The 12,589-nt window shown below is 39.1% G+C and overlaps 1 protein-coding gene across 2 annotated transcripts in view; it reads right to left on the bottom strand.

The window, feature by feature from the left end:
* The window catches only part of Ccdc30 (coiled-coil domain containing 30), a 108,597-nt gene that overhangs the window by 92,504 nt on the left and 3,504 nt on the right, over window positions 1–12,589 (bottom strand). For both annotated transcript variants that reach the window (XM_042685100.1, XM_042685109.1), the window contains exons 2-3: window positions 2,471–2,661; window positions 724–813 (exon numbers count right to left, since the gene is read on the bottom strand). In XM_042685100.1, the coding sequence (XP_042541034.1) occupies window positions 724–813; window positions 2,471–2,503 (123 nt within the window). In that variant the 5' untranslated portion in view covers window positions 2,504–2,661. The remainder of the gene's footprint in view (window positions 1–723; window positions 814–2,470; window positions 2,662–12,589) is intronic.

Genomic DNA, 12,589 nt, shown 5'->3' with positions numbered 1-12,589 from the left:
GATGGTATATTAACCACCATGTATAACATGTTCTCCTATTAAACATTTTGTTTAATTTCAAAGTATGTACATCATTAACAAGGCTTAACTTATGCTAGAGTTCTTTGTTCAGAAATTATTCTTAAAGATTTCAAAAGCTGAAAAACTCTATTTCAATTACATTTTGCTTTTATTTCTTTTTTGCTAGTCCTGGGGCTAGTGCTTTACCACTTGGAGCCACAGCACCACTTCTGGCTTTTTTTGTGTGATTAATTGGAGATAAGGGTCTCATGTACTTTCCTGCCAGGCAGGGCTGGCTTTGAACTGTGATCTCGGATCTCAGCCTCCTGAGTAACTAGGATTACAGGTATGAGTCACCAGTACCTGGCTTTAAAAAAAAATTTCTTAAAGAGAACAAATATTGTACAAACCCAGGTCCTTGTGTATGGCAGGCAAATATTCTACCACTGAATCACACCCCTAACCTCCAATGTGACGCCTTAAAGGATATGATATTACTATACTGCCTACATACACTTTGACATATTCAATAAAAAACAAGCCATTATGTTAAACAGATAACTTATTTTGCCCTCCAATATTTATGTGTGCATAACACTTTTATGTCCAGTTTGACCACTCATACAGTATGCATCTATATGTTTTAATATATTCAGACAAACTCAAGGCAAAAGCCATTTGTTATTAGAAACTGTAATTAAGTAGAAGAATATAATTTTTTACCTCACTCAGACTGTTTTTACACTGCTGCCCAGGTTCTTGATGCTTCTGATGCTCTCTTTGCAGAGGCTGATATGTTTCTTCAAATTTCTCCTTATCCAAAATTAAAAAATAAAGTAAATATCAATCAATATTAAAGCTAATGTTATTTATACCCAAACCCCATGAGGCCAACCAATACATTTTCAACAAAGCAATATTGATTTCGGAAGAGACAAAAATCTTTACTCTTTTGATAAGCCTACAGAACAAAGAGGTAGTAAATCTGTAGTATTTATGTTTCATGTGAAAGCGATTTAGGAAAAAAATACCTACAAAGTTTCGTAGAGAGCCTATAAAGAAAAAAAATGACTAAGACTTGGCTTGTATTACAACCTGACAAAGGTTAAAAAAAGGGTAAAAAAGTTAAACACACTTGTCAAACGACTCTGCCACTCCATTCCTTGGGACAAGCACAAGAGAAATGAAAGCAAATGAACATTAAAAAAAAAAAGAAAGCAAATGTCCATAAACACTAATAGATGTTACAGTAGCTTAGCTGAGAAATCACAGAACAATCTCACTCATAAACTGAGATCTAAAAAATCTTAAACATTTTTCTTAAACCTAATACAATAATTTTTAGAAACAATACCACATCATGAACACATGGGCTGATCCCAGGGCTGACTCTTCAGATCTATAACCAAGGCAAGCATTTGTTCATTCGGAAATGTATTTATGACTCTCATATGGACCAAGGACATATACAGGTACCAAATCCAAATTCTTTTGTTTGTTTGTGTGTGTGTGTGTGTGTGTGTGTGTGTGTGTGTGTGTGTGTGTGGCCTGGGCACTGTCCCTGAGCTCTTTTGCTCAAGGCTAGCACTCTACCATTTTGAGCCACAGTGTTACTTCTAGTTTTTGAGTGGTTCATTGGAGATAAGAGTCTCAGGGTTTCTTCTCTGCCCTGGCTGGCTTTGAACTGTGATCCTCAGATCTCAGCCTCCTAAGTAGTAGTAGCAGGATTACAGGAATAAGCCATTGGTGCTGGGGTTTCCAAATTCTTTAACTTAGCATATGAGTCTCTCTCATCAGGCTAGGGTTCCTGACAAAATATCCAGCATTTTTGAACAAATCTCCAGCATATCTCAGCATTCAGTCACATGACCCAATATGAATTAAATACTCTGTGCATTTTTCAGAATGCCTTTACTTGGTTAGCACCTAATCAGCCTTCAAAGCTCCTTGCCATTACTTTCTCTGGAAGCCTTTGCTGGTCTCCCTGCCCATCCTCTCAGCCTTTCCCTGGAGTTTCCTGGCCTTCTGTGCCTCCTCCCAAAAAACTATTCATACTGAACCATAACCACTAGCTTACTTCTTTCCATTGGTTTTCAAGTTCTTGAAAGTCCAGGTCATGTCTAATTGACCTCTGTTTTTTTTTTTTTTTGTAGTATTGATGTTTAAACGTAGAGTCTTGCACTTTTCAGACAGGTGTTCTAGTCCTTGAACCATGCCCCCAGACCTTTTGGCTTTAGGTATTTTTTAGATAGGTTCTCATACTTCTGCTGAGGCACTCCACAGATTGCAATTCTACTACCACTTTCTAATTCACTGGGAGTGCAGGCACGTCCCAGTGTGTCAAGTCCCAAATATGTATCCTGAAGCACAATTCAACTGGCTTCCTGATATTTTAATGTATAAATAAATAAATGGATGCAGGTAAAACTGGCTTTCTTCTTATTCAATTATCTAGGTATTTTATGAATACCTGGGGAAAATATTTCTGTAGGTTACTGCTCATTGTCTTTGAGACTCTGTCTTGGAGTCCACAAGTTCCAAGTTCCCCAAGATCGTACTTCTCTCTACCAGTACATGTGCAATCTGTTCACTGGGGCTTCTCAGAGCTATTTTGGACAAATCTTCTTGATACAACATTTTCAGTTTTCTTTATTAGGACTTCTGTTAGGAAGAAATAACAAAAAAGTGTTAAAGGAAATACAGATGGATAAGATATTGAAGTTCTTAGATTTTAAGAATCAATAGCAGGGTGCCAGTGGCTCATGTCTGTAATCTTAGCTACTCAGGAGGCTGAGATTGGCGAGGTTGTGATTCAAACCCAGCCCAGGCAAGAAAGTCCATGAGACTCTTATCTCCAATAAACTACTCAGAAAAAGCTGGAAGTGTTTCGGTGGCTCAAGTGGTAGAGCCCTAGCCTTGTGCACAGAGAGGCTCAGAAACAATGCCCAGGCCCTGAGGATCCAGGCCAAAAAAAAAAAAAAAAAAAAAGAATAAAATAAGCCATACTGATATTATCACTTTCTTCCTCTCTTCCCAACATGCTTGCAAACTATCAGAAACAAGCCCCAAAACAAATAGCGGTAAAAAGGCTCTCCACAGCAGTAGACTTTCTCATGGCTATGGAGCTTTCCATCTCATAAGAGGGCAAGGAAATTTTATTAGGTACTCAAGTTTGAGTTAACTTATATTTTTATTGTTTTACTGAGCACTTGTTATATGGCAGGTATTGTACAAAGCAGAAAATCCAGGAGCTGAGGAGCTGAATCAGAGGGTGTGGGCAAGGAGACCAGAAAAGGCTTTCAGAAAACTGATTAGGTCCTAGCCAGGTGAACAAGCTGGGAGAGACGTTTCTGGGAAAGGTTTGACACACATGTATCTCAATCTTTACTGTAACCTAAGGAGGTCAGAGCAATTCTTGGCCCTGTTTAAGCTATGAACATGCAGACAAGAAACCAAACAATATGTCCAACGTCACTCAACTAATCCTGCCTGATAATATCCAGATATCCTGACTTCTCAGCTCTTTTGCCAGTTAACCTATACTTCTACCCCACATCAGACACTCATTCCACAGTAATTTCCTAGGCTTTGTCATTACCACTAATGGTAGTGTCTTCTCAGTCTCAAGCATCCTATCTTCTAAACATTCCTTCCTGTGTACTTCTAGCTGCTCAGTATCAACAAATTTTCAACATACCATAAACTACATCCTATTGGTCTTACACACTTTATAAAGTTCCTTACCCTGCTCCTTTTCTCATTTGCATTGCTTTGTTTTGTTTTTTGAGACATGGTCATGCTGGCCTCAAACTTGTAGTCGTCCTGCCTCAGCTGTGCAAGGGCTAGGATTACAGGAGTGCATCACTGTGTCTGGTTCTCATTTATTTTTACCCAGCTTAAACCACATGGTCCACAATTATAATCCCTCTATTGGGGCTGGGAAGGTGGCTCAGTGGTAGAGCACTTGCCTTGCATGCTCGAGGCCCTGGGTTCGATTCCTCAGCACCACATAAGCAAAAAGAAAACAGCCGGAAGTGGCGCTGTGGCTCAAGTGGTAGAGCACTAGCCTTGAGCTGAAGAGCTGAGGGACAGCGCCCAGGCCCAGAGTTCAGGCCCCACAACCGGACCCAAACAAACAAACAAACAAAAAATAATCCCTCTATTGAAAATATTCAGAATTCTCTTATCTGTCTTTCTTTCCATTATAATTGCTTGGCAAAGTTGTAGTCTGTTTAAATACAACTCTCCAGAAACCGCAGGGTTAGAGAACACAGAACAGCCAGCAGTTTGGTATGATTTTAAATTCATGTCCACTAACCCTGAGTGACATCCTAACACTGCTCAGAAACCATCTATATATACCTTCTCACCCCCTTTCTCTCATCCCTTATACACCTGGACCATTATTTCACTGCCTCTTTTTCCGCTAGTCTCCATCACCTCCTTTTCCACCCTCATTTTCATCGGATCAACCTACTTCCTATTTCACTGAGAAGTGAAGCTCTCCAAAGAGAACTTCCACACGCTCACCTTATAAAATCTACCAACTCCTGCATATTCTTCCCTCTTGCAAAAAGTAATGAACTATCTATACTCCTAAAGCCAAGCCAGCCATTCCATCCTCCTACTTTGCAATCCCTCATTAGCTAATTTATATTTGTAGGAAGATGTTGGTAGTAGGACAATGGGATGCATTGGACTCTATTCCTTTTCATATTTTTTTCTGGCCCTTGTGTTTAAACTCAGGGCCTGAGCTTTTTTTGTTTAAGGCTACTGCTCTACCACTAGAGCAAAAGCTCCACCTTTTGGTGATTAATTAGAGATAAGAGTCTCAGACTTTTCCTGCCCAGACTGCTTTGAACTGAGGTGTTCAGATCTCTGCCTCCAGAGTAGCTAGGATTACAGGGATTACAGGCATGTGGACCCTGATGCCCAGCTCCTTTTTATTTTTATTTTTTGCCAGTCCTGGGGCTTGAACTCAGGGCCTGGACACTATCCCTAAGCTTCTTTTTTTTATTGTGATAATACAGAGGGGTTACAATTACATGGGCAAGGTAATGAGTACATTTCTTATCAAGCATTGTTGTCTCCTCCTTTGTTTCCTCTTCCCATCCCTTCCCATCCTCCCCCTCCCCTCCCCCTCCTGCCAAAGTTGTAAATTTCTTTTTTCGACATAACAACTTGTACATCTCATTGTTGCAATGGGTCAACCTGTATCCTTATTTAAACGATTTGTTTTTGCCCTTCCCTTCCACAAATTATACCAACATTAAATACAATGAAAACAGGGGTTATACCGTGGGGGAGGGACATACAAAGCAACAAAGAAATCATCTTATAAATATGTTAGAAAAAATCGCATGAAAGAAAAAAACATTTGAATACATATCTTAGGATTCATTTCCCTAACATCAACTTATCTGACCTTTTCTGCTTGTCTCAGACATATACTAGTTATTGCAAATAAGGGAAACCGTGGGACCTATGCTTCTTTGGGCCTGGCTTACTTCACCCTAAGCTTCTTTTGCTCAAGTCTAGCACTCTACCACCTGAGCCAAAGTGCCATTTCTGGCTTATTCTGTTTATATGGTACTGAGCAATTGAACCCAGGGCCTCAGGCATGCAAGGCAAGCACTAAGCCACATTCCTAGCTTTCCTTTTTATCTTGAAGACAGCACTTTCGGGCTAACTAGTGGAGTACTTGCCTAGCATGCACAAGGCCCTGGTTTCAATTACCAGCAATTCAGAAAAAGAAAAGGGAGGAAAGGGGAAGATGAGGAGAGAAAAAGGGAATAGGGGAGGAGGAAGTGAAGGAGGAAGAGGATGAAAAGGAGAAAAATTAAAAGAGAAGGAGGAGGAAGAGCAGGATACTTGGAGGGGACTGCTTCTTCATGAAGCTTTCTTCCTAATCGAGCATTATAATCAGCTTAGGGACATCCGTCATCTAACAAACTAAAAAAAAATCTTTCCATCTAATGTTCCCCCTCCAGCTTCTACTCTATTTCTACATTCTTCTTTAAGAAAAACTTAAAAAAAAGGATAAGCCAAGCATGGTTCTCCTCTTCCTCTCCTACTATCCTTTCCATAGTTCAATCTGGATTTCATATCTACCAAGCCATAGAAAGAGCCCAAGTTCACAATAATCTCTGCGTGGCCAAATGCAGTGATCACTCATCAGTTTCCATTCCACATACCTATCCTGGTATTTGACTCCATTGTTTATATTTTCCCTTAATATAGTCATCATTTCTCTGCTGGGATTCCCACATTCTTCTGGGTTTCCTTTCTTACATGCCACTCCTCAGATTTCTTCACTGACATCTCATCATTCCATTCTCTAATCACTGGAATGTTCCTGAACCCAGCCCTAGACATCTTGCTTTCTTTATATTTACTCTCTGGGTCATTTGCTGTAAGTAATGCCAAAGCTTTAAGTATTAGCTGTATGTTGATGATTGCCAGAAATATATCTCCAATTTGCATTGCATTCCAGACATGTATGCATTTGTCTGCTTGGTATTTTCACATGGATGTCTAATATATACCTCAAAACTTAAACTCTTCAAAAGCAAACCCTTTCTGTCTCACCTAGGCAAAGCATCCCATATTTCTTCTACCTGAGCAGTTAGAAATGCAAATCTAGCTGCTCAAGCCAAGAAGCTTTCGGTCAACAGTGACATCTTTTCCTTTTCTTTGATGCCACATCAAATCCACCAATAAAATATGTAAGTAATCTCTACCTTCAAAATATATTATTTGGTAGTGAGAAGAGTTTTATTTATAAAAATATTTAGGACACAACTCAGAAGATCTATGTAGTGACTAGGAACAAGATATATTTAACAAATTATCTCATCTTTTTCTATAAGGTTTAGTAAGTATGACAGAGCATAGTAATCTTTAGAAGCAGTAAATCTTTTCTGTACTGGAAATGGGACCTAGGGCATAGTTCTTTATTACTGAATCCTGCTAGCCCTCTTAAATTTTGATTGGATCTGTAGTTTTATTTTAAAGTAAGCAAGAATAGAATGAGCTGTAGGACTTTACTTTCAAGAATATACTATCATGAAATTTACATAGTGATGTGAACACAGGTACTTACAATCTTTTTTTTTTTCAGAGTTACAGTATTGATGCCATAATCAAATCACTGGCCGAAGTTTTAAACTGCCAGATTTTCTAGACTAGAGGGTGAAGAAGTGGCATTTCTATTCTATCTCTGCTGGAGCTTGTGGTGTAAGTAGCTGCCATCAGGTAAATGCTTTTGCCCAGAAGAACACTGTAGATCTGTTAATGTTAGAACTAAGAGGAATCTTGACACTTAAAAAAAAACTGGGCTGGGAAGGTGGCTCAGTGGTAGAGTGCTTGCCTTGCATGCATGAGGCCCTGGGTTCGATTCCTCAGCACCACATAAACAAAAAGAAAAAAGCTGGAAGTGGCGCTGTGGCACAAGTGGTAGAGCGCTAGCCTTGAGCTGGGACAACGCCCAGGCCCAGAGTTCAGGTCCCACGACCGGACCCCCCCCAAAAAACCTAAGTTAATAATCTCAAGGACGAGTCTTATTAGAAAAAGGAATATACAGAGGCTTAGGTAAAAACCGCTACAAAGTATTTTTTCCAGTCCTGGGCTTAAACTCTGGGCCTGGGCACTGTCTCCAAGCTTCTTTTACTCAAGGCCAACACTATGCCATAGCACCACTTCCAACTTTTTCTGAGTAGTTTTCTTGAAGATAAGAGTTCCATGGACTTTCTTGCTGGGGGCTGGCTTCAAACTGTGATTCTCAGATCTCAGCCTCCTGAGTAGCTAGGATTACAGGCATGAGCCACCAACACCCAGCAATTTTTGAGTTTTAAGGTAATAACATCTTTTTAGAGCTGTAGAACCTGAAGAATCCATAGACAGTACATAGATAATGGACAGAGTCAACAGTGAAAAAAGAGCTTCTGACTAATGAAAGTGGGGGGGGCAGTAGAAAAATATTTACAAAAGAAAAACATGTTAGGAATGAAGGAATATTAATCAAAGGTTAAAAAATTATTTTTAACCATATTGAGGGAGTGTGCTGCTATCTGACTCATGGAAATGTTACCCCTCTGTATATCACCTCTACAATAATAATAAATTTTTAAAAATGTAACTTTTGATTAAGCATTTGTATTATGAGACATATTCCTGGGAAAAGAAAACCTTGTATTGTGCAAAACTAATCACTAAAAATAATGAAACTAACTTGAAAAAATTGGGACAAACAACTTTAAACTTTCATCATTGTATTACTAGGTGCTGTAAAAAATTGATGTATACAGAAATACATATTGGAACTAGGTCAGAAAGACTCTTCTGTTTCTTGCAATATGGTAGAGTGCAGTCCAGAAAAAACTTTCCTACTAGCCGGGCGCTGGTGGCTCACGCCTGTAATCCTAGCTACTCAGGAGGCTGAGATCTGAGGATCGCGGTTCAAAGCCAGCCCGGGCAGGAGAGACTGTGAGACTCCTATCTCCAATAAACCACCAGAAAACTGGAAGTGGCGCTGTAGCTCAAGTGGTAGAGCGCTCGCCTTGAGCTGAAGAGCTGAGGGACAGCGCCCAGGCCCAGAGTTCAAGCCCCACGACCGACAAAAAAACAAACAAACAAACTTTCCTACTGAAAATAACTGAAAGTGCTGGGAGAAATTAAAGCAACCTCATTATATGAATAAAAGTAGATGCAAACTTTAAAATCAACAGAGGGAAACCCAATATAGTCATGAAAAGCAAGAAAGAATAACAGTGCAGAACATAAAATATATTATATGAATGACAACTTTCTCTGTACTAGAGATTGAAAACAAACAATAATAAAATTTCTGTTCCATCCACAGACCATTATAAAAGGAAGTTCTAAAAAGAAAATGATTCCAAACATCTGAGATGAAAATGCTAAGCAAAGAGAATATATGTCTGGTAAATATGATCACATATAACAATATGCAAAATAAGACAACTATTCTAAAGAGATTCTATCTATATTTTTCCTGTATTTGTAGTGCTTCATAAATAGTTTTATGAGTTCTTAATATACTGGTGAAAGCATTATAATGCAGCAGTCTGGCATATTGAGTATTTTGAGCTAGAGCCACTTGAAAAACATCAGTTATATGATCACCTGAATCTTTTATTTCTTAAAAGCATGAGATGAAATTCCCATGGGAACAATGGCCTCCCTATACTAGAAGGAGGGCAACATTCTCCTCATTGACTATAGAAAGTTGAGGCCCAGAGAATTCTGAACTGACCTAGCTATACTAACTCCTGTCTTTGGAGCCTTTTCATATATCCAGTTGCTTAACTGAATAATATGAGTGATTGACTTCAATAGCTTCTTTGGGTCTTTATTTTCTTAGGAGGGTTCCTGTGTCACTGAAGACTTACTTTAAATGAATCTGTATGCTTGTAATATGTCTTATGTTAATTTCTCAGGCCTGGCAAAAAAATATTAGAAGGGAAGAGGGAAATGTTCCCATCCTGTACAGTAGGCAGTTTACAAGGTAGGTACGATGGAAGCATAGAAACAACTAAGATGAGGCATGGTCCCTGCCCCAACGGAGCTGACAAGGTAATTATAGCACAAGATGGTAAGTGCTGGAAAAGATGCTGCAAGAAATTACTGCCTCTCACATGCACACTTCACATTATTTCAGAACACGTACTTTAAAAATGACAGGCAGAACATCACTTAAAACATTACAAGTTCTTTTCTTGGCAGTATGGGTGGAAAATCTATAGTAATTTCCCATTCCTTTTACCTTTATTCATGTTCCAAATGTTCTATTAATTGTAGAGTATTAATGTTTAAAATTAGGAAAACATTAAAATCAATGGAATGTTTCTCTTCCTTCTGTGAAGTTTCAGACATCGTTTGTCTATTCTTCCACCTAAGAAGAAACAATACATTTTTCTTATCCTGAATCCACAGCTCATATTTTAACCCATATTAAAGGTGCAGTCCATGAAAGAGCCACTGTTGTGATTATAAGCTGAGAAATAAAGAGCCGCTCACTCTTCCTCAGTGAGGTTCTTTCTCTATGCTTGCTCATTCTCATGTTCTCAGACACTGTTTTCCATAGATAGCATCAGGACATAACAATAAGTCTGTGGGACAGTCATCATCTCTCATTTTTTTCTATTTACATACCAAGTTTAGGACATATGATCATGATACCCATAAACCGAAAAACCTACAAAATAAAGTTGCTTTATCATTATACTAGAACTGATAGATTAAGATGTCTGAAATACTAATAGAAGATTACTTTTAAATTATGTTTCTGGTTAGTATAGCAGCCTTACAAAGGTACTTTTATGTGGCTAATAGTCTGAAAGTTAGCTATGTGCTCTAGGCACTATATTAAGAACTATATTAAGTAACAGTGGCTCATGCCTGTAACCCTAGCTACTCAAGAGGCTGAGATCTGAGGATCACGGTTCAAAACCAGCCACTGGAAATGGCACAGTGGCTCAAGTGGTAGAACGCTCGCCTTGAGCTGAAGAGCTCAGGGACAGTGCCCAGGCCCAGAGTCCAAGCTCCACAACGGACAATTTTTTTTTTTAAAGAACATCATATATTTGTTACCAGAGTCATATGTCTTATCTTACATTTTATAGGTGAGCATGTAGGCTTACTTACAGAGGCTTAAGGTACTTGTTTGCTCACATAAGTGGTAAGAGAAAGAAGAGAAACATTGAAGTTGGAACAAATACAGGTAAAGGTAGCTGAGACTACAGTTATCCTTTAATTTTTTCTTTCCTTCTTCCACAGAATTAAGACATTTAGTTTTTGGACTAACCACAAGACTGCCTTGCTAACTGCTAGATATAGCTGTATGATTATGCTGTAATCAGTGGGATGTAAATATAATTCTATACTGCTTCCATCAAGGGTTCTTAAAGGGCCAAGTCGCTCCTTCCTCCTTTCAACTGACTGGAATTCAGACAGCCAAAGCCTGAGCAGCCTGATGATAAATACAGAACCATGTTGGGGGAAAATATCCTTGTCTCTGACAATTCTAAGATGCTGCCTACTTGTTACAGCCTTTCTTCTTGATATTTTTTTGTTGTTGTTGCCAGTCCTGGGGCTTAAACTTAGGGCCTGGGCACTGTCCCTGAGCTGCTTTTTGCACAAGGTTAGCACTCCACAACTTAAGAGCCATAGTGCCACTTCTGCCTTTTTTTGCTTATATGGTACTGAGGAATCACATGCAGGGCTTTATGCATGTTAGGTGAGCATTCTACCACTAAAGCCACATTCCCAGCCCTATTCTTGATTTTTATATAATAAAAATAAATTTCTTTAGGGACTGAAGGGCTTCATACCTACTAAACAAGTGTTCTCACACAGTTAAATCTCTAGCCCGGCTTGTCAGTATTATTCTGAGCCTTCTGTCCCTCAGAGCCAGCCAATCCTAATGACTATAGGATTGTACTGAAGTGTACAGAACCATGATAAGTCCTGGGAACTAAAATGGCTGCATAGAATTAGAAAAGAAGCTGGACAATCATTAACAGTCTCTTCTAAAGGACAGGTGTGGTGGCCTGCACCTATAATCCTAACATTTAGGAGGTTGAAACAGAAGCCAGGTTTGCTCTTAGTGAGTTCTGGAGGTCGGCCTAGGCTACATAGCAAGACTCTTGCTTTAGAAAAAAAGCTCCTCTTGATCCATGAGGTCTTTTGTTTGTTGGTTTCCCTTGCTGCTTGACCTGGAAGGACTTTCTCTGCTTCTTCATCAGTAAGGCTGAAAACAGCCATTTTGATCCTAATCCTATACAACATCCTAGTTAAATAAGCCCTTCTACTTTTATATCTCTTGGTTAATTTTTTTGGTGTGCCAATCCCAGGGCTTCAGTGGGTGTTATCCTTGAGCTGTCTTGTTCAAAGCTAGTGCACTACCACTTGAGCCACAGCCCTACTTCTGGCTTTTTGGTAGTTAATTGGAGATCAGCATCTCACAGACTTTCCTGCCTGGGATGGGTTCAAATGAACTAGAGATCTCAGCTTCTTGAGTAGCTAAGATTGCAGGTATGAACCATTGGTGCCCAACTTGATTCAATTTTTTTTTGAGACAGTTTTTCGTTACCCAGTGGATTATGCCCTCCTCTGCATGTACATTTCTACACATACATTCAGTCACTTGTAGGTAAAGTGGATTAGAAGTAGGAATACAAATAGGAAAATCCTAGTCTTTGAGGATTGATGAGAAGATGCAAGCTCCGGAGACCAGTATATAGGGTAAGAGGGTAATATAAAGTGAGTTTATTTAAACCAATGCTATGTCCAGTTGAATAATAAACAACTCTGCTTGAACAATCTACTCATTTCCCATCTTCCATAGTTAAAAATCACCATCACTCTGTTGATAAATCCTGGATGTAATCTCAAGCCCTCCTCACTCCATCCTTACTCCCTTATTCCTACTATCACAAATGGTATCACAAACTATACAGTTTCTACCTCTCCCATCATCTTCTACTTCATCTTCTATGCCCATTGGCTTAGTTTAAGCTCTGCTGACTACTTACTCATCAGAATGCAATAGCATTCTTAACTGATATTC

The sequence above is a fragment of the Dipodomys spectabilis genome, unplaced genomic scaffold (genome assembly GCF_019054845.1).
Source record: "Dipodomys spectabilis isolate Male_0828 unplaced genomic scaffold, ASM1905484v1 ptg000002l, whole genome shotgun sequence".
Lineage (NCBI taxonomy): Eukaryota > Metazoa > Chordata > Mammalia > Rodentia > Heteromyidae > Dipodomys > Dipodomys spectabilis.
This window is presented reverse-complemented; position numbering and strand designations above follow the sequence as displayed.